This window comes from Ziziphus jujuba, chromosome 2, assembly GCF_031755915.1.
Source record: "Ziziphus jujuba cultivar Dongzao chromosome 2, ASM3175591v1".
Lineage (NCBI taxonomy): Eukaryota > Viridiplantae > Streptophyta > Magnoliopsida > Rosales > Rhamnaceae > Ziziphus > Ziziphus jujuba.
In genome coordinates this window covers 24,996,969-25,019,694 of record NC_083380.1, presented here as the reverse complement: position 1 = coordinate 25,019,694, position 22,726 = coordinate 24,996,969, and the positions used below count along the sequence as shown (strand labels likewise).

Sequence of the window (22,726 nt, the reverse complement as noted above, 5' to 3'; positions counted from 1 at the left end):
TTTAAAAAGTAAAAAAAAAAATTAATAATAATAAAAAAAGGATATTTTAGATAATTAAAGTACATGAGATTGTATAGAATTTAAATGGAATTGTGAAAATAATCTCAAAAAATTATTACGTTCTCAATTTTGGCACGTGAGGCCACGTGTGGATCTCTTCCCCGCTCATTTTTATCTCACTTCAAAATTCTCGATAGGAGCGAGAACGAGACCAAACCGAGCCACTGGTAAGAGTGGCGAAGGAGGATTTAATTTCCGTTGAAAAAAAAAAAAATCAATGAACTAGTTGAAGCTTTATCAGTGCGATTCATTGTTCGTGAAAATTCCCAAAAGGGCTTTTTCTTCCATCTTTAATTCTTGAAAAAGCCCTAAAAAAGAAAAAAAAAAAACCCATGGAATTCACGGAGGAGCAGCGGAAACGAGCCGAAGCAAATCGCCTCGCAGCCCTCGCAAAGCGCAAGGCACTCCTCGAATCCTCCAGTCAACAACAACACAACCATCACAGCGACCACTGGAAGCTCTTCAAATGCCCCAAGGTCTCTCGCGAACTCTCCCCCACTGCAACCGGTCTTTCTTTCTCCAGTCAACTACCCAAAACCGACATGAAAAACCTGGATTCGTACACCCATTTGCCTAAAAGTTTCCGGGTCAGGCTTGAAATCTGCTCCCCAGATTCTTTCTCGGTTACCCCTTTGGCCCTGCGGGGTTCTTCCTATCCGGGCGAGGAAGAGTGCTTGAGGAGACTAAGCGATTGCTTGTCCAATGTAAGTGGGTTTCTTCTGGGTTTCTGGGTTTCTAAATGTGTGGGAGGAAAATGGAAATGAAAGAAAAATGACATTTTTTTTTTTATGGGTTTTGTGCATCTTTGTTAAAGGTCCAAGCTTTCGAGTGAGCTTAAGTGTTAATACTGCTTTTACATTGATAAGTGTATTTGTTAGCGGTTATTGTCTCACTGTTTAAGGTTGGTAGCAATGTATATACACACGTTTACATGTATTAGAGGTTGAATTGAAATATTTATGAAGTTAAGTTTTTTGTATTTGATATGGTTCAGGTTATGCCATCACACTACACACAGAATCATGGTGGTGGAAAGGCTTGTGTTTATAAGCTGAGTGATTATGGCATGGTTTTGAAGTGTTTAAAGAGCAACAAGAATGTTGCTGTTGAAGAGATACCTTGGACAACTTTTAATGTTATTGAAAAATTTTCACATTCTTTTGTTGCGGGGAGATGGATTCCATGCAAGCAAGAACACTTGTCTGATGATAAGGTTGATGAGTTGATTGGTAAGCTACCAAAGACGCTATTGGATGCACTCTTGCCTTTCCAACTTGACGGTGTTAAATTTTGTTTGCGAAGGGGTGGTCGATGTCTTATTGCAGATGAAATGGGCCTTGGGAAGACACTCCAGGTAGTTTTGTTAGATTAATTAGTGCAATCAATTCTTAATTCTTATGTGTGGTTTTGGATTTTGGATATAATGTCTTAATCATGAAGTTTTCCCAATAAAGATATGCAAATAAGAATCCATTGTTGATCTCAGAAAGTCCAATTCCAAGTGCTACAGTCATCAGACACCCCAAAGGGATTTTTATTTTTATTTTTATTTTTTTTATTTTGTTCAGAATTTATGTTGAGCTCCGTGGTATACAAGATGACCACAGTATTAAATATGAGCTGATTATAATGTTGCAAAAGAAACCTAAGAACGAATAACCTAGTTCAATAAAATTTTATTGTATATATCTATATGTCCTTTAGCAATTCAATAAAATTGCTCTGAGTGTGCAGTTGGCAATGCAATAAGCCATTCCCATATAGCGGCCCAACCTGGTTTGAAACAGGTTGTGGTCTTAAAAACTGACCCAAAAAAAAAAAAAAAAAAGTTCGATAAAATTTTGGTTATTTTTGTCCTAAAGATATTTAAGCTATTCATATTTTTCAAATACGATGTTGATTATGGTATAGCAAATCGTGAATGGCCATGGGTCCCCTAGATGATTAGAAACTGTAAACTATGCCACTTTTACCTTTCCTATTGTGTTACATTAGAATATATCATACTGTTGTATTATGTTTACAAAGATAGGTCCAAATTCTGCATTTTGAACTTATTTTTAAAAGATATCATGGAATTACATCACTATGTGCTTATTTTTCCTTCTCAGGCTATCGCAATTGCTTGCTGTTTCATGAGTGAAGGTTCTATACTTGTTGTTTGTCCAGCTATTTTGCGCTTTTCCTGGGCAGAAGAATTGGAGCGTTGGGTTCCTTTTTGTTTGCCTGCAGATATCCATCTTGGTAATGCTTTTTATGTTTTCTAGTTTATTTTTATTCCTGTTCTTGGGATGGGTGTTCTGTGGATTAGATGTTGGAAGGGTAGGTATTGTGTGGTAGACAAAGAACTCTTTAGAAGAAACCAAGAATATATGATGTGATGTTACAAACAGTAATTATATAATCTATTCGTGATTTAGTAATTTAGAAATAGCAATATTTCTCCTTCTATAAATGCTAATTATTTATATTGTTGAGGACACTTATTTCCATATAGCCTGGCCAACATACTTAGATCACCTTTTTATATGCCTAATGGATAATCATTTATGATGTTAAAATGTAAAATTATTATGCTTTGATTGAAAGCATTAGTTATTGCTCGTTGTTAGCTGTATGAATTTTTAGAGGGCCATTATGCTTTACATGTCGTGGGAGTGTGTAGGGAAAGAGTTTGGAGATATTTTGATATTGTTGAAATGTCTTTTTCAGCTTGAAAATTCAGATTATGTTTATTTCATTGGATCATTGAGAGCTATTCTCTATCTTTGGAGTATGTGTTTTCAGTTAGAACAAGAGTTATCCATCCTACATCTATGCATTTGTTATTCTAGGCTCTATTTGGCACTGATGTCTATATAATTATAACGGACCAAATTTGGATGCATATATATATATATATATATATATCAAAATGAAGTGCTCTTTATGTAAGCAGTTATTGTGAATGAGTAGAAATAACTGTACATTTTCTTGCTCTTTTCTGGCTCCAGTTTTTGGCCACCAAAATAATCCAGCCAATTTGAGGAGGTTCCCTAGAGTTGTTGTTATTTCTTATACAATGCTTCACCGTTTGCGGAAGAGCATGCTTGAGCAAGAATGGGCTCTTTTAATAGTTGATGAATCTCATCATGTACGGTGCACAAAGAAAGCATCAGAGCCTGGAGAGGTACAGTATATTTTCCATTTTTGTAGATGAATAATAAATGTGTAGTCAATGGAATGTTGTCATTTCTTTTTATCATCTTAAAATAGCTTCAATTCAATCAACAAGTTGAAACGCTGAGCACCTCACTTCTGTTGTCTTGGTTAACTTAATGCTGTCAAACAATGGAATATTGTCACTGTGGCAACTTACTATCGAATGTATTGTAAATTTAATGATCTTTGATGTTTTTTATGCTTGAAAACTCTCACTTTGCTAAAAAATGCAATACTCTTGTTTAGGCTAAGTATGAACATCTCTTGTTTGAAAGCAATGCATTTTGTCAGTTGGAGAAGTGAGAAAGAAGCACCACATTGTTTTCTTATGAGTTTGTAACTAACTTTTTCCATTCTGATGGGCTTGGTTTCTTTATAGAGCTGTTAACTTCTTGTTGTATGCATTTCATTAGGCATATGACAAGTTTGGAATAAAATATAAATATTATTTGTAATGGAAATTAATGTAGTAGCATTCTGAACACAGTTAAGAAGTTTTCTTTCATGCATCATGTTACCAAATACATGAAGACTATAGTTGTTGGGAACTCGGAAGGTCACATGAAAGAGTTTTGTTTAATGTATATTATAAAATTCAATTTGCTTGAATTTTTTTCTATATATATGATTATAAGAAAATTGTGATACTACATATGCATATACATAGATATGCACACACATACATATGCTGTATCATACTTATTGATTTCTCTTTTCTAATGCCTTGTTAAAGATGCTATTACATGTAGACCATACTATATAGGCAATACACCTTTGTTCGAGTTTATTTCAATTTTTCGTTAGTTGCTTTTATTTGCAACATATCAAGTAATGTTTTGTTTCTTACATTTCACTTAATGAGGGCCCTTATTATAAATTAACTTTTCATGGGGATTAACAGATAAAAGCTGTTCTTGATATTGCATCCAAGGTTAAGCGCATAGTTCTACTGTCAGGGACACCTTCTTTGTCAAGGTTGTAGCATGTACCTCTAATGCAAATTAGCAGCACTCTTTACAGTGATTTGTTAACTCTGCAGTAAACATTGTTTGTCTTTTCTTTCTAGTTGTGCCTTTTTGTCAGTGCCTCCGATGTTTACTTTGGTTTCTGATTAATTATTTTTAATCAATTCTAATAGCTTACTTGTATATTCTCCTAGGTGACAATAGGCCATTTGACATTTTTCATCAGATAAATATGCTATGGCAAGTGTTCTTCACACCCTCAACTTTGACCTGATTGACTTGCCTTTTTTTTTGCTTCAGTCCATTTCAACCTATTTCACTTGACAATGATTCTGTTTTTACAGGCCTGGTTTATTGGGAGAGACCAAGTATGACTTCGGAAAAACTTACTGTGATGTTAAATTTGCCCATGGTGTTCAAGGAAAAATTTTCAAGGTCCTTGTTCAAAAATAGATCATCAACATTCTTAAACCTGCCCTAACTTAATAATCTTGCAAGGCTTTCAGTTAATGCATGCTTGTTTAACGATGATGAAAGGCCTCCTTTGATTTTCCACAGCTAACCACTTTGTAAATTCCTATTGAATAGTCTTTCTGTCTACCCCTTTAACTAGTTGATTTACATATGTATGTGTCTATTTTTAATCTAAGAATAATTCTAATACCTTTTAGCCTTTATGATTTTATCAACATTGGCTTTTTGGTGGATTGCTGCAGGATTTCTCAAGGGGCACTCGTTTGGAGGAGTTGAATGTGTTGCTGAGGCAAACTGTTATGGTGTGTTCTTGTTCACAACATGCACTAGTATTGGGATTAGATTGCATATTCTCAAACCTACCTTTTAGTTTCTAGTGGAAATTTACAGTGTGTAGGCCATGAACCTTTACATTTGATCATGACTCATGTAAAACTATGGTAATTGATAGCCTTTTTTCTTCATATTTGCAGGATGCTCATTTTATTAAGTTTCATTATTTAATATCAGTGATATAATATATTCAAATATTTAAGAGAATACATGTTATTTGCAACAAGAAAACGTTTTTTTAATCAATAGGAGCACTTGGAATGGTTTATTCTAACTATCCTGGGAGTGTGGTTAGGGCTGTAGTAAAGTGGTCATTCGATACTCTTAATCTTTTAATAAGCCAGTGATATCATTTCTTTCTTTCTTCATGCTAAACTCTGATTATGAACTCTCAGTATATATTATTTAAAAGTTCAGTCTTATTCTTTGGTAATCCCTTTTATTTCTTTCTTCACTCTAAACTCTGATTATGCACTCTCAGTAAATATTATTTGAAAGGTCGGTCTTATTCTTAGGTATTCCCTTTCATTTATCATATTATATCTTGAAAATGTCCTGATTAATTGAAGTTTAATTGCTTGATTTAGATAAGACGCTTGAAGGAGCATGTCTTAGTTCAGTTGCCACCCAAACGCCGGCAGATTGTACAACTTTTATTGAAGAGATCAGATATAGTTTCAGCGAAGGCAGCTATTGGGGTGGTGAATGGTGATGCTTCTTTCAGAAGTGTCCTTGAAGATGATACAGACAATTTAGATGTGTCTGATGGTAAGTTACTAATATTTTTAGTCTAAGTTGTTGATTTCTGTTCTTTATTGAGTCTTCTTGAAGGGGTGAGTATAAATCCAAACAGGTTTCATAGGCAAGTCCCAAGTATGGAAATAAGATTCATCAAAAAGAATTTCTTCCAAATCCTACTTTGATTTCTCCTTGGTGATGGATGAAACTTCTATATTAGTTATTGAACCTTCTCATATAATTTGGAAAGCATGTGTACCCACTATGGTCGAAGCATTTGTTTGGCTTCTTGTGCATGGCAAGTTAAATACGTCTGAAATGTTACAGAGAAGACTCGCTTGTTGATCTCCATCTTGGTGTACAATTTGTGGTAAAGACAGTGAAGTCATAGATCATTTATTCCTTCATTATGTGGTGGTTATTAAATTATGGTCTTTCTTGGTGGAGTGTTTGTGTAATCCCCCATTCTTATTCAGGATTTAAAAACTAGTAAATTCTGTGCATGAAAATTCTTTGGAATTGTGTGATGATGCATTAATTTGGTCGTTATGGTTGGAAAGAAATGCTAATATTTATGTAAATAAGGGTTGAGATGTGAGTTATTTACAGGCTTTTGTCAAGTTTATTGTTTCTTTACAATTTCTATTATTTTGTTGAACAGGTAGGATATGAGGTGGTCAATCATTTAGTTTGTTTGAGGATTTCTCATCTTTAATTTTCTGCAATGTGGTTTCTTATTAATACAGTCAGCCTTGCTATAAAAAGTAATTAAATAATCATCTTCACTAACATTTAAATTATGTCCCATCCCATTTTGTTTATTACTTTCTGATTTTTCACTGCAAGCAGTTGATTTTAAGGTCTGATTCTGACGGTGTCACACCTCCTATTACTTGATGGCTTTTAAAATCTAGGATCATGTGTATAACTTAGTTTCCTTATAGTTCTGAAAGTTACATGCCTTCAGTCACTTAATGGCTTTAACAATTTAGTAATGCAGTTGTTTTCTTATAGTGAAGAAGCCAGATGTACAGACAAAACTCAAGCCCGTAATCTCTCCCAATCCCTCCCTTCTTCATATTAGTACACCTATAGCCTTGATTCAATTCATGAGTTGGGGCGGGGTTAGGATAAATCTAGTTTCAAAATATTTTCAAGCTATAATGTATTCAGTACCATTTGCTGATTGGCTAGGATGTATTAGTGCTTGTTCAATGCCAATAGCTACTGATTCATAGGTGAAGAATCACATTTTTAACTTCATGTTTTTCAAATAGTATGGATCATGCTCTTTACATTATTTATCTTATTTGAATTAAGTTTTGTGAATAGTATCATATAGGCGTGGCTCAGTTTTTACTTTATTTTTTGCTTACAGATGGTGAGGGTTGCTGCAGAGTGGGGGAGCTTTCTAACCAAGAGCTTGGTATTGCAAAGCTATCTGGATTTTGTGAATGGCTGTCCATCCATTCACTCATTGCAGACTCAGATTCTAATTCTAATAAAATGATAATTTTTGCACATCACCATAAAGTACTTGATGGGGTGCAGGTAAAAAATCTTCAGAACTGATGTTTCCTGTTCACCTTTCAAGTATGGCGGTGCTTTACAGGTTTAATGGTTACAATAGCTAGACTTTTCAATATTGTTATATTCCTGATATTGACCTTCCATCTGCTTATTCCTTGTCCTTCGTTTCTGCATCTTTCTCTTAGCATGCTCCAAAGCATACATAGAGATTTCTTGCCCAGAGAAATGTAAAAATCCGATAGCTAATTTGATAATGATTATTATTACTCTTTTTGGTCATGCTATGGAATGTAAAATAGAAAGGTTCAGTACTTTAAACCCATTTGAATGATTGCTGATTTAATCACTACTGCTAGTGGATTTGAATTGTATTTTTAGTGTTGGAATCAAGGGTTCTCTGATTATATTCATTTTATTAGTGGACTATAATTTGCTCTTTATTAGCTTTAAAATTTCTTGATTGTTAGCATGAGATTTTGATCTTACTGAAATGGTAATTACTGTATTGTGCTTATGAATTATTCTGATACTTCTCCCTTGAATTTTTAGTATTAATGCTGTTGTAAAGTTTGTGATGCTGAATTATTCAGGAGTTCATATGCGAGAAAGGGATTGGTTTTGTCCGCATTGATGGGAACACACTTGCTAGAGATAGACAGTCAGCTGTTCTGTCTTTTCAATCTTTGACTAAGGCTCGTTTCTTCTCTTCTTCATTAATCTAATTTGGATATATCTCTACTCTGCTTTGTGTTCTTTGAGGGGAGGGTATCCAAGGTGTTCAAACTTTCATTGGATAAATTCCTGGGGCAAATCTATCATACATAACCTCACCTAATCTATTTTCACTTTGTATTTGATGAAACTTTTTGTTTTTTAGTTTTTTTTTAATTTTTGGAATTTTATAAATTTCATCTATCAGTTGAATTTTCTCTGTCAGCATTTTGATATATGCAGGGAATACTTATCTTTAATCTAGTGACCAGTTAATTGTATATGTTGGTTATGTGGTAGTAGTATCCTTATTAATATATCTTTTAGACCAATTTATATTACTAATATTTAGGTAAACAACTGCATCCCTTTAGACTTAATCTAGCAAACACTAGAAAGTTGCTCAGATACTATATGTACACGGAATGTAAATTGTAAACCTATAAACATAATGTCATCAACATTTCAAGGTTTTGGCAGTTACTATTTGCCATGTCCTGTATCAATGACCTGACATCCTTTCCAGTTCTTTTGCTCAGATTTGTTTGGTTTTATTATTTGGTTATTATCGTGAGGCATGATAGACCTTTTGCTTTTCAGGTTAAGGTTGCAATAATTGGTATTACTGCTGGTGGTGTTGGACTTGATTTCTCATCGGCACAACATGTTGTTTTCTTGGAGCTTCCTCAGTCCCCATCATTGATGCTTCAGGTCTTATAAATAGAATGTTGTTCAACTTTGTCAAACATCTTTATGTTCAACAACATGTTGAAAATTAATGACATATCTGCTCCCTTGTCTTGGTAGATATTTTGCATTCTTTAAAATTCTTTGGTTCGCATTATAAGTTATGTTTGGCTGTGCAAAGTGGGATGGTCACACTCGTCAACCCACTATGGGTTGAACCCTAGATATTAGACCTTAAAGGGGAAGAGGTATTTCTTGGATAATCATTTTTACTGTTACATTTTCATGTTTATTATTTCATAATAATAGTATGTGTTGAGATGCGGGGAAAGAGTCAAGATTTCAAATTGAGGGATACATATTTTCTTAAGCTGTCATTGAACAAATTACAGGATAGATCAGAGTAGTCTGAGATTGCTTATTGCATCTAATAGTTACTAACTGTAGATGCAAGAAAACTGATATGTTTAAGAGTCAAATAGTTGGCATGTTTCCAATGTGTTCTAGATTGTTGAAAATCATACATGTAACTTATAATTGCAGATGTAAGTAGACATGGATTGGATATGCAATATACTCATTTAGACAATTTGTTTTGTTTAATAAAAGAATGGGTAAACTGTCAAGTTGATAATTTTTTATTTTTTTTGGTACAAAAAAAATAATTAACATCACTTGTTAGTTAAGTTTTGCTTTCTCTTTTTTGGGTGTAAAAAATAAACAAAATTGGGTGATTGAAAGGGTGATATAATTTCTTCTTCTTACATTTGAATCATTAAAAAGTGAAAACTTTAGTGTTACATTGTCCTCGGTTCCAATTTCTGTTGTGCCCTTGAAAATTGAAATATTACTGCAGTAGTCATTTAATCTTTTTTCAACATCACTTGTCAATAGTATGTGTTAAATTAGAGGAAAAGACTTATGTTTGCTCCTGCAGAGGGTTTACTTGTGTAATCTGTTCTTTTTGTGTGTTATCTCTGGGTCTTCCCTTGTTTTCACACTAATGAACTTTACATGCGTATACTTCTTCTGGATTTTTCTGAAGGCTGAGGATAGAGCTCACAGGCGAGGGCAAAAAAATGCAGTCAATATTTATGTTTTCTGTGCAAAGGTGCTTCTTTTATTTGTTCAGATAGATTTGCAGGCATGTTTTTCTTTGCTGGGTTTGTAATGGATGAGAATGCATTACAGGATACCATGGATGATTCCCACTGGCAAAATCTGAACAAAAGTTTACGACGTGTTTCATCTGCAACAAATGGAAAATATGATGCAATACAAGAGATAGAGGTTTGCTGTTTATTCTTCTTCTTCTTTCCTCCCCCCTTCCTTTTAGGTATTCTTTTTAGTGTTTTTGGTATTGGAAAACAACCTGTAGACTTTTGAGATGAGAGGGAAGAAATTCTCATTCTAATCTGAAAAAGAATTACAAGTCTATTTAACATAGATGTGGCTGGCATTCCAGTCCACAAAACTAGAAAAGTAATCCCTGCAAATCAGGGAAATTTCCAGTCCACAAATCTAGGAAAGTAATCCCTGCAAATCAGGGAAATTAAATTCCAATGAATTAGTTAATGGACTGATCCTATTTATTAGGAGATAAACTAAATAAGTAAATATCCTAAAATAATGTAAATCTTCCTAATTAATTAAATAAAAATCTGCTCCTTTCTACACTCCCCCTCAAGCTGGGTTGTATATGTTATACAATCCCAGCTTGGAACTGAATTCTTCAAAACTGGACCTTGGAAGTGCTTTGGTGAGGATATCTGCTGTCTGCAGTCTTGTAGGAATGTAGGTCAATTGAACTATCCCATTGTTGACCTTCTCGGAGATAAAATGTCTATCTATCTCAATGTGTTTCGTTCTGTCATGATGAACTGGATTTTTGGCAATACTGATAGCAGCTTGACTGTCTGAAAGCATTCTTGTGGTATTTTTAGTGATAGCTCCAAGTTCGCTAAGTAATCTTTGAAGCCACATTCCCTCACATATACCTAGAGCAAGTGCACGATATTCTGACTCAGCACTGCTTCTAGAAACCACTGATTGTTTCTTGCTTCTCCATGTCACTAGATTTCCCCACACATATGAACAGTAGCCAGTTGTAGATCTTCTGTCAATTAATTCTCCAGCCCAGCTTGCATCTGTGTAGATCTCTATTTCTCGGTTTTTGCATTTTTTAAAGAACAATCCATGTCCTGGTGTCATCTTCAAGTACCTCAAAATCCGATACACAGCTTGTAGATGATCTTCTGTTGGATTGTTCATGTGTTGACTTGCCACACTAACTGAGAATGCAATGTCTGGTCTGGTATGTGAGAGATATATCAATTTTCCCACTAATCTTTGATATCTTCCTTTGTCCACTGGAGTACTCTCTTCACTTGTCTTCATCTTCTTATTGGGATCCATAGGGGTATCAATTGGTTTACATCCAAGCATGCCCGTTTCATTGAGTAAATCTAGAATGTACTTCCTTTGAGAGATAACAATCCCTTCTTTAGATCGAGCAATCTCCATCCCTAGGAAATATCTAAGAGGGCCAAGATCCTTAATTTCAAACTCAACAGCCAGCAGTTTCTTCAACTTGATAATCTCCTCTTCATAGTCTCCAGTTAGGATAGCAATCTTCTTCTCAGATGAGAATTTCACAAACAATGTATGATCAACTTGACATTGTTTATATCCTTGTGAGACTATTGTTTTGGCAAACCTATCAAACCAAGCACGAGGTGACTGCTTTAAACCGTAAAGTGCTTTCTTGAGTTTACATACCATTCGACTGTTGGAGGAATTCTTTAATCCTGGTGGTACTTCCATGTATACTTCTTCTTCTAGATTGCCATTTAGGAATGCATTCTTGACATCAAGTTGGTGTAGTGGCCAGTCTTGATTCACTGCAAGGGAGAGTAGAACTCGGACTGTATTAAGCTTGGCAACAGGTGCAAACGTCTCTTGATAATCAATACCGTAAGACTGCGTGAAGCCCTTAGCTACCAAACGGGCTTTGTACCTTTCAATGCTGCCATCTGCCTTGTACTTAACTGTGAATATCCACTTGCACCCCACTGGTTTCTTCCCATGAGGAAGCTTTGAAAGTATCCAAGTACCATTGCTTTCTAATGCCCTTAGTTCTTCTTCCACTGCCTGCTTCCATGCTGGAATTCTTAGAGCTTCTTGAATAGAGTTTGGAACCTGTGTATGATCAAGAGTAGAAACAAATGCACTATAGGGAGGTAGTAGCTTCTCATAAGTAACATAGTTTCCAATGGGATGTTTTGTGCATGATCGAACACCTTTCCTTAGAGCAATAGGCAAGTCAGAATTATCAACAATAGGACTAGTGACCTCATGATTTAATGGATCCATACCTGTGCAAATTTCTGAAGCAAGAGGAACCGGTGCCAGTTCTTGACCTTGCCTAATTTGTGTAGTGTGCTCCATATGCTCAATAGGTTTCCTCCTCTTTCTAACATATACTTGAAGTTCCTGCTCATTGTTGGTCTCTGGTAGCTGTGGAATAGGTTCGGGCTGGTCTGGATGGGCAGGTTCGATAGATTCAGGTAGGGCTATTTGAGTGTTTTGAGGTTCAGGTAAATTCATGGAAGATTCGAATTATTTTGATGAGGATGAGAATGGGGTTATTGGTGATTTTTGAGGATGATGAAAGTGAGAAAATTGAGAGTGAGTGTCTTGTAGAATGTTCCAAAACTGATAATGCTCCCCCTGAATTTCAGATTTGGAAAAGTAGGACTGGTGCTCAAAGAAAGTGACATCCATGGAGATATATATTTTCCTAGTAAAAGGTGAGTAGCACTTATATCCTTTTTGATGGGATGAGTAACCTAAAAAGATACACTTGAGTGATTTTGGATCAAGTTTGGTTCGGTTATGTTGATGAATATGAACAAAAGCTGAACACCCAAAGACTTTAAGTGGAAGATCTGAAGTAAATGATTTAAAGTGAGGAAAGGATTGTATAAGAACCTGACGAGGATTTTGAAATTTTAGAACTCGGCTTGGCATTCTGTTGATGAGATAGGTGGCTGTTAAGATAGCTTCCCCCCAAAAATATTTAGGAACATTGTTGGAGAACATGATTGATCGAGCCACTTCAAGTAGGTGTCTATTTTTCCTCTCTGCTACTCCGTTTTGTTGAGGGGTATCTACACATGAGCTCAAGTGTATAATGCCTTGTTCTAAGAAATAGGAACCAAGAATAGAATTAAAGTACTCTCTGGCATTATCAGTTTTTAGGATTTGAATTTTGCTTTTGAATTGAGTGTTAATCATTGAGTGAAAAGATCTGAAGATTGCCCCTGTTTCTGATTTTTCTTTCATGAGAAAGGTCCATGTGATTCCAGTGTGATCATCAATGAAAGTCACAAACCAACGAGTTCCATTTATGTTTTTAACTCTTGAGGGTCCCCAAATGTCACTGTGGATCATAGAAAATGGATATGAAGGTGTATATTGGATGGTTGGATAGACATGTCTAGTGTGTTTAGCAAGTTGGCAGATTTCACAATGATAAAAATTTGAACTTTTATTACGAAACAAGTGAGGGAACATCTTTTCAAGATACACAAAGTTTGGATGACCAAAGCGAAAATGCCATAGCATAACTTTATTTTCATCTGAAAGTGACACAGAATCAAAAATAGATTGAGAGACACAACTGGTAGAAGGAATTTTTTTATGAAGTGAAGTACTTTCTTTGAGCAAATAGAGTCCACCACACAACTCAGCACTGCCAATCACCTTCCCCGAATCCACTGCCTGAAATTCACACAAATTTGGATTGAATTTAGTAACACAATTTGAATCACGAGTAAGCTTGCTTATGGAAATCAAATTACACTCCAAGTTTGGCACATAAAGAACAGAAGAGAGAAGCAAATCTTCTGTCAATTGTATTGTTCCTGTTCCAGCCACTTTAGAGAGTGAACTATCTGCTATTCTTACTGTAGAAACACCATAAGTTGGCTTATAGTGCTGAAAAATACTAATATCACCTGTCATGTGATCGGAGGCTCCCGAATCGACTATCCAAGGCTTTGATTTTGTCACGTTTGTAGTGTAGGCAAAGGAGAGAGTACCTTGGTGAGCTAACATACTAGCATGCTGCTGTGAAGTTGTTGGAGTCGATTGAGAGGAATTAGAAATCTGGCCAAATATCTTCTGCAATGCATCAAGTTGCTCCTTGGTAAAGGGGCTGGTTTCGGCATTGTTGATATCATCTGATGTTGTAGCAGCATGAGCGCGGCTCTCACTATCATTCCGTACGCGATTAGGCTTCCAATCTGCTGGTTTTCCATGTATTTTCCAACATGTTTCCTTCGTGTGCCCTGGTCTCCTGCAATGTTCGCACCACGGCCTTCCCTTTTTCAGTTTGTTATCTTGAGAAGAAGTATGTGTGTAGAGGGCTGAACCTTCCAAGGTTGGAGCAGTGCTGTTACTTATCATCATTAGTTTCCTTCGGCTCTCCTCCCGTCGAACTTCTGAAAACGCTTCTCGAAGTGTAGGCAGGGGTTTAATTCCCATAATTCTCCCCCTTACCTCATCAAGGTCTTTGTTGAGACCAAGAAGAAACTTGAATGTTCTCTTTTGTTCAACAATTTTCCTGTACAATGCAGCGTCATCAGGACATTTCCAGGAATACATCTCAAACATATCAAGATGCTGCCAGTATCGTGTGAGGATATTAAAATATTGAGTGACATTTAAATCCTCTTGCCGAAGGTCATGGAGTCTGGTTTCAATTTCAAACAACTCTGAAGTATTTTCTGAACTAGAGTAGGTTTCACGGGCTGCTTCCCAGATCTCGTTGGCTGTCTTGTAAAGCAGAAAATTTTCTCCTACTTCGGTGGTCATAGAATTGATTAACCACGACATAACCATGTGGTTTTCTGTTTTCCAGGTCCGATACTTAGGATCTGATTTTTCTGGAATGGAGATCTCGCCTGTGAGATATTCATCCTTCCCTTTGCCACAAACATACATGAGAACGGATTGTGACCATTGAAGAAAATTATGGCCATTAAGTCTGTGATTTGTGATAATAAAGGATGAATTTTCTTGAATGTTGGCTGAAGGAATTTGCTCAGATTTAGTCATGGTAGTGAGAAGCTAGCAACAAAAGAAACCAGGCTCTGATACCATGTAGACTTTTGAGATGAGAGGGAAGAAATTCTCATTCTAATCTGAAAAAGAATTACAAGTCTATTTAACATAGATGTGGCTGGCATTCCAGTCCACAAAACTAGAAAAGTAATCCCTGCAAATCAGGGAAATTTCCAGTCCACAAATCTAGGAAAGTAATCCCTGCAAATCAGGGAAATTTCCAGTCCACAAATCTAGGAAAGTAATCCCTGCAAATCAGGGAAATTAAATTCCAATGAATTAGTTAATGGACTGATCCTATTTATTAGGAGATAAACTAAATAAGTAAATATCCTAAAATAATGTAAATCTTCCTAATTAATTAAATAAAAATCTGCTCCTTTCTACACAACCTTGTGTTACTTTTCTGCTTGATTACAGCTTGAGGAAAATGTAATTTGACCACTTATCTTAGGTAGGTTGACAATTAAATTTGCTTGTTGAATTTTTTGCTCAATGATGATAGATATGTTAGTTTTAGTAAAATAGGAGAGAGAGGATTGGGACTTGAGCAAATTCTGGGTGTGCCTGACAATTGAAATGGAAAATGATAATGGTAATATCAAACATCTATTTAGCGGTTGATTGTCATTTTCTTGGCCTTGGATAGCCATTTTGGTATCTGCATGTCTATAATTTTCAGTTTCTAGCACATTGAAAATTCATTTCTTTTTCTATTTATTTTACTTTTGAAAAAGAATAAATGCATTTCTCTCTTCTTTATTGGTAAACTATTTCCACAGTTTCAACCTTAGTGTTGGGGAATACTTTAAATCAGATGGCCTCTCTTCTTCAATCTACCCCTCACTCTTTGCAATTAGCATTTGAAACTCTAGAGGAACTCCCAAATGAGATCCAGTAGCTCTTCATCAGAATGACTTCCTTCACATCCATTAGGATTGGTGATTCAACTGATTAGATGCGGTAGCTAGACCTATGGTTGTAGTCTTGTAGAAGGGCTACTTTGAGAAGCTTCTCTAATAGTTATTTCTTTAGGCTGCACGGTCCTCATTACACATTGTGTTATTGTATGTACCATGATCACCTATCAGGGCAAACAGGAGTAATAGGTTGGAAACATGTCTTATTTTGCAATTCTGGCAACTGAGGATTTGGTAAATTGAAATTAACAACGATCTCTGACAAGAAGCCTAATGGAGGGATGAACTCTATGTCTAAATCAATTATTCACTTGAAGCAGGTCAATTTGTAATCTGCTTTTGTAGATTGTGGAAATTTATGCTTTTCAAAATGCTGTGGGGTTGTGATAATTTTTGCTCATTTTCTTTGTTAAATCAAAGGTATTGGACATTGATTGCTCTGAGTGGCTTATTACAGTACTTTTCTTAGTTATTAGCTTTTTTTATTTTTTTATTTTAGGTTTTATTATTATTATTATTATTATTATTATTATTATTATTATTATTATTATTATTATTATTATTATTTTTGTTTCTACCATGGGGTTATGGATTTTGGTTGGCTTGTGAACTTTTTTTGTATTTTTGAAAACTATTTTTGGTTTCTCATGTTTCAAAAGTTGGCATTATATTTTTGGTTTGGCAGGTTGAAGGTGTTTCTTTTCTAGAAACATTTGACAGAGTAGATAGCTGTGAAGATTCTATGTTGGAAAATACACAGTGTGTTGAGCTTTCTGCTCAGCCACAGAGTTTTGAAAACTCTTGTTTATTGAAGGATACCGAGTCTTCTGGGGCATGTCATGAGTTGGAAAAAACAGTGCATAGATCTGGAGAAGATAGTAGCAGAGATGATTGTTCAACCCAAACAGAAAATTGCCTTAATGAGGTAAAACTTTAATTTTTAAAGAGTTTTTTCGTTTTAAACATGAATTAAGTCTCTTCTTTCAACTTATTTATCTACCATATGAATCTGGCAACTTGGTTGGATGGATTAATATGCTAGTATTTTATTTTGTCTTATTTTTGTGAATTAGGAGCTCGTGCTTTCTGGTGCTGAAGCTGACAAGGATTTAGTTTCAGAAGGAAACTTTGTGGGAGATTCTTCTGAAATTAAATTTAGGGAAGCTGGTGGAGTTAATTCTCCCAAGTCGGATAAGGGCTGTGAAGATGATAATGAACTTGAAAAGGTATGAATTCAAATAAATATTCAGATTAAATATGAGGAATGGCTATTTAGTTAGCTGCACAATGCAGGGAAATTTATTCTACCCTCAAACAGAGGAAATACAGGATGCTGGAGTTCAGAGAAGTGAAGCTGATGAATGTTACTCCAGTCAAGTAGATTCTTTGCGATTTGAGGTAAAAAGTACTTACATGAGATTTTTTTTCTTAGTTGTTGAAAGATTGGATAAAATCATATGTTTCAGTGGTTATATTTGTAGTGTTATGTATCAGTTTTAATTTTGGAAGGGAGAGAAAAGTTTCCATGTCACCACAAAAACTTAGATGAGAGTGGAAAAAGGAGAACATGTTTTTTGGTTTTGAAGGGAAAAAGGCTGAACGGATGCTTTTTTAGGGACCAAGTTCCAATTTTATTGGATGAGAAAAACAGAAAATCCCTAAGAAGAACCTCTATTCCAACAGAAAGGAGAAATGTTTTTTAGAGATTATTCAGGAGGATGAAAATCCTAAGAACTAGAACAATGAAATTAGAACTCCATTATATTACTGAAAAACATAATCGGAACTCAAGTTTGACAAATAGATTGGTAAATTAAAAAGCTCCTCAGTGATGGTTGTTAGTGAAGGCAAAAACTTGAGATGATCCCCTGTGTCTCATTCTTGTATAACTAACTGGATGTTAGTAATAATATAATATAGAAGTTAAGGGTTAATGATGCAGCTCCAGTGACAGAAAGAGAAGATTAAGATAGGAGTTGATGAACAAGAGTGAGTGTTCAAAGAAAGGGGTAGATAATAGACGAAGAGCAAAGATTTAGACGAATAAAAGGGAAAAATAGGCAAATATTAGAGAAATGAACAACATAGTCTTTCTAATAGTGTTATAGTAGTCCCAATATATAATAAGCCAACCTACTAACATTAGGGAACTAAATACAATAAAAACCCTAATTAAATAAGGAAACTAAATTAAAACCTAATAACACAAAGTAATATTAAAAATCCTAATTAAACGTGAAACTCTAAATGCATCATTTCTATTCTCTATCAGTTAAGCTGGCAAGCGTCAGTTGAATTCATATGCTTCGGGGGAAAATGCATATTTAAGTCATTTGATATCGACAGAATTCTGGTTTCAATGATCATTTGTTAGGATAAAATTATATTAATACTGATAATTTTTTATATCTGCAATTGGTTCACTGCCTGGGTCATCTATAGTTTGCTTCCAGTTACTAATACTTGCAAGTAAACATTTAAAGAGCTGCTAAACCAGCTGTAAACTAATTTATTGATTTTCTTGTATTTTAGGTGAGCCAATATACTGGTAGGATCCACTTGTATTCCTGCATTTCAGGAACAGATTCAAGGCCAAGGCCACTTTTTCAGAATTTTCGGCCAGAGGAAGTTGAGCCTCCAAATTCTCCTTTTGATGACAATAGGGAAAGTACAGCTTCACACTCTGTGAAGGATAATCCAGTTTATGGGCATGCTGTTCTGGCATTCATCAAAGATTGGAATAAACTAAGGCCTGTTGAGCGGAAAAAATTAATTGGAAAGCCATTGCAACTTCCTTTGGACATTGAGTTGTGCTATTTGAACGAAGACATAAACCACAATAAAGGGGTATGTCTTATATTTTAAACTCAATTCTTTTTGGCCAACCCTTTGCTGAGGTAACCTGGCTAACCTTGTTCCATTGATATACTCTTAATTCCTGACAATGGTTCTTTTCCCCTAAAATATGTTTAAATATGAATTAAAGCTGTATTTAGTGTGTGCATGTGTATGACAAAATCATACCTCTTGCAACAGGGACTGCTAAAAGGTGGAAGCATGAGACGCTCTACACCAATCATTGAGATCAGCAAACCTTTACCCTCCAATGCTGTGTGGAAAAAAGTCCATCTCCGTACTGGCTGTGGCAAAAAGGAGAAGGAATACACTCAGGGTTGGAACTTGACTGATGAACCACTCTGTAAACTTTGTCAAGATCCATGCACGTATGTCCCCATAATTTCTTTTCTTAAGGTTATTTTTGCTGCACTTCAATTAATGTTTTTAATTTCAGGAGCAACAATGCCTTAACACCTGAATTTTTTGAGGATCTTTTCTGTAATCTTGGCTGCTATGAGGAATACCGGATAAGAACAAGTAGTAGATCCCTTCGTCAGGTTAGTATATTATTTGTACTATATATTACAATCAAGTTATGTGTCATCCTTTGGTTTGAGTAGGTACTTGTAGTGAAAATTATTAGTGCTTTTAGGATGTTATCTTTTCATTCATTGTTGTAAACATATTTCAAGGAGTATACTTTTAATTTCCAGGAACTTTTTCACCTGGAAAATGGTGTCTGTACAAATTGCCAATTAGACTGTCATAAGCTTGTGGAGTACATAAGGCCTCTGTCATTGGCGAAACGGAGAGAGTATATTGAGAAACTTGCACCAAGAGTAGCAGAAAAGAAGAAGTTGTAAGTCACTTATAGAAAAATGGTAGTGTCATTTTCTGTTTGCTGGATGGAGACTCTACTGTAGACTGGATTAAATATCATTAAGTTATCAACCCCAAAAGTTTTACTATATATATGAAGAAAGCACAACATATATGTTCCCCAGATGTATTACTAGAAAGAAAGTTTACCTTTTTACCCAAAAAAAATAATAATAATAAAAAAAGGGAAAACAAAACAAAACAAAACAAATTTTACCTATATTCTAATGCAAAACTAAACAGAGAACCTGAATTTTGATACGATGTTAAGTTATCATTAGTCCAAAAGATTAACCTTTTAGAAAGTGATACATGCATGTCAAGTGAACACACTTCAAATGAAGTAGGTTTGTGATTGTACAAGGTGTATTAGATTTTTCAATATTTTTTATGCTTCTCTCATATTTGCTACTTACTAGGACTTAACGACACGCCTAGTCATCAGAGCAAAATGCTGAACATTTATTGAGTGAATTAGTGATTCAATTTGCAGTAGTTTGGTAGAGAATAGGACTGTCTCAAATCACTTTTTATGTGTCCTTAATCTACCACCTTTACTTTTCAAAATGGGGAATAATATCCTTGAATCCTTATATGTGACATGCAGGCTTGATAAGCTTGTTAAGGATCCAACAGAGGGCAATGCATGGCATGCGGACCACATAATTCCTGTCTACAAAGGTGGAGGTAAGAATTTTTTATCTCCAGATTTGGGCAGTTCAAAACCATGGAAATTTGACTTCATGTATGTTGCTCAAATTTTTTGTTCAATGTTGATAATTTTAGATCATCATTCAAACTTAATGTATTTTAAATCATTCAGCATGAAGTTGTCACAAGTCACAACACCATTGCATTGGGCTGTAATAGCATTATGACATAAGTTATAACAGTGACAATCTGATTTGACTCTGGCATGAAAAAAAAGGTATTTATTCAAGAAAAAGACAAAAATCAAATGTACACATAATGAGGCAATGAAATTAGTTGAATATACTGTCTTATCAAGAAGTTGAAATGTGGCTTGTTGCTTTGAATGATATATACAGTTGATTGGAAATGTCATACTTAACTGTAAATACACAATAGTGTAACCATAGGACGAATAATTAACTGTTAGGGCAGTGGACTAGACCTTGAAATGTTAATAAGGGCTGTAAAAAATTCACATTATCATTTTTGTTACCGGAAGTCTCTTTAGTGACTTCAATTCATACAAACATATCAAGTGAACTTAGTGAGTACCATTGTGATAGTACTTTTCTATATTCTTGAGAGGTCCATTTTAACCAGAGCAGGTATTAACACATAATGTCTATGTAATAGTCATGCTAAGTTACAATGTTTAATGGCTTCTTGGGCTGCTGGTGTGGAGAAGGCATAATATAACTTCAAAACCAACTATAACCAACTATTTACTTGTTTTCAGAAATTTATTGAGGATCCAAATGACCTAGGCTGGTCCACTAAAGTCACTGCCAGCCACTGGATCTCTATACAGACAAATGAATTGTGCTGGATCATAATTGTCCAGATTACTGATTACCTTGATAACCAACAATTTTCATAGACTGATATTGAAACATTATTGCTGATTTTCTTGGCCATTTCTGATGCTATTGCTATATCTTACCGTGATTTTGGTAGGGTAATCCATTTAGCACATCATCACTGAATGTGGCTTTGAACTTGCATCAGAAACCCCTTTTGTTTCCATTTTAGGTTTGTAATTAGATTAAGCGGTGTTTTTCAAATTTTATAGTATACAAGAATTCTGCAGGTGAGTGCAGGCTAGAGAACATGAGAACTCTTTGTGTGGCCTGCCATTCTGATGTTACCAAGGCACAATGTGATGAACGACGCTTAAGAAGGATAGAGGCTAAGAAACAACTGAAAGCAGTCATGAGTGACGTCAAAAATGTTAACAAGGTGAACCAGATAGACAGTAATATGCAGACAGACAGTAATATGAAGGTAGACTCTGAGAGCTCTGGTCTCCTATCTTTTCTACTTTAGCCAAACTTCTTGTCACTTTTAACCCAATTTTCCACTGTAGTTTCTCTATTATGGAAATTTTTTGGATGGTTGAGTTCCTGTTATTAAATACTACTGGAGTTTCTAGTCAGTACACCTGTAGCATGGATATATAGAATTTTAAATGTTGTAGGAGTTTTGACTTCTCCTTTTCTATCCAAGTACTGCAGGTTATCTTAATTCATGATTTTTGAGGTTGATCAGTGTTCTGATTTTGGGGTTAAGGTAGTAGAGTTCCATTTATTTTCCAAGGCCTAGGGAATAAATCTGTATTATTTTTGTCACACTTGGGAAATGATTACAGTGTTATTGTTAGCTTGATATATATGATTGGGTCCTTCCTAATAACTTTCAAAAGGTGGTTACTAATCATGTGGTGTCATAGCCATTCTAAAGCTACTGGCTTCTGTGGTTAGTGGGAGAGTGGGATGATAAGAACTTCTGCAACATTTTCTTTCTCCTTGATTCAACTTCTTAAATCTCAACATTAAAATCCTTGACTTTTAAGATGCATATTGTATAAAACTGCATTCTGGGAATATTACAATCTGATATTGCACTCATCAGTCACAGGACAACAGGTATTTGGAAATGCAAGCAAATGAGGCCGAGGATGATCACGAGCATGACCTTTTAGTCAAGGTTCCAGGAAGTGCCTACTCTTCTGGAAATGACATAGGTGCCAGAAGTGAAGCCATGGAAGAGTCCTCTGATTCCAAGAAAATTCCTAATTTAGAGGTATCTTCAGACGGTCAATGACTCGTCTTCTTTTGTACATCCTAGCTGTCCCTTGGGTTTTTGTAACAACAAAGTTCCAGTTAAATCTCAAGGATATTTTAGTTCTCATCTCTGCAGTGCCTCCTCTGAAGAACAGACCAAAACATACTGTAATTTTAGTTTGAAAGAACAGATCCTACATTGTTTTAGTATCTGTAGGCATGCTCCATGAGAGGAGTGATATACATTACGTAACAATACCCTTGCTGTAATGCCATTGTAAATGTAAATTATTGGAATTGACAAGTAGAACTGAATATACTTAAAAAAAGTTCAATGGAGAAAGAGAAAACGGCCAAGCATTTTTGTCGAGACACTAATATTATGTCAGGGGGAATTTATTGCTTCCATGGTTTTGAAAAAGGTAATTGTCAATGACACTATCACCCCCTTGAAAGTGTTTTTGATGCATGGTTATACCTATGCCAAACCTTCCATCTATTACTGAAGGAG

The 22,726-nt window shown here is 35.2% G+C and overlaps 1 protein-coding gene across 3 annotated transcripts; it reads left to right on the top strand.

The window, feature by feature from the left end:
• Positions 1-193: 193 nt before the first annotated feature.
• LOC107419144 (uncharacterized) lies at positions 194-22,589 on the top strand. 3 transcript variants are annotated; one of them, XM_025074069.3, is made up of 24 exons: positions 195-764; positions 1,055-1,414; positions 2,172-2,304; positions 3,054-3,229; positions 4,163-4,236; positions 4,431-4,466; positions 4,571-4,661; positions 4,943-5,002; positions 5,621-5,801; positions 7,150-7,322; positions 7,892-7,993; positions 8,613-8,723; positions 9,745-9,810; positions 9,891-9,989; positions 16,431-16,670; positions 16,819-16,971; positions 17,039-17,143; positions 18,278-18,592; positions 18,782-18,969; positions 19,038-19,140; positions 19,297-19,442; positions 20,070-20,149; positions 21,243-21,436; positions 22,070-22,589. In XM_025074069.3, the coding sequence occupies exons 1-24, from the start codon at positions 393-395 to the stop codon at positions 22,253-22,255; spliced, it is 3,744 nt and encodes a 1,247-aa protein (XP_024929837.3). In that variant the 5' UTR covers positions 195-392; the 3' UTR covers positions 22,256-22,589. The 3 variants fall into 3 exon arrangements, 2 of the variants coding, with proteins under 2 accessions (XP_024929837.3, XP_015883374.3); XM_016027888.4 differs by having other exon boundaries at positions 196-764; positions 22,064-22,589; XR_003056108.3 differs by lacking the exons at positions 19,297-19,442; positions 22,070-22,589 and having other exon boundaries at positions 194-764; positions 21,243-21,311.
• Positions 22,590-22,726: the final 137 nt, after the last annotated feature.

Coding starts and splice junctions, on each gene's coding strand:
- LOC107419144 (XM_016027888.4), top strand. CDS start 393: ATGGAATTCACGGAGGAGCAGCGGAAACGAGCCGAAGCAAATCGCCTC. Junction 3,230..4,162: donor AAGCATCAGAGCCTGGAGAG/GTACAGTATATT, acceptor GGGGATTAACAG/ATAAAAGCTGTTCTTGATAT. Junction 20,150..21,242: donor TCCTGTCTACAAAGGTGGAG/GTAAGAATTTTT, acceptor AGAATTCTGCAG/GTGAGTGCAGGCTAGAGAAC.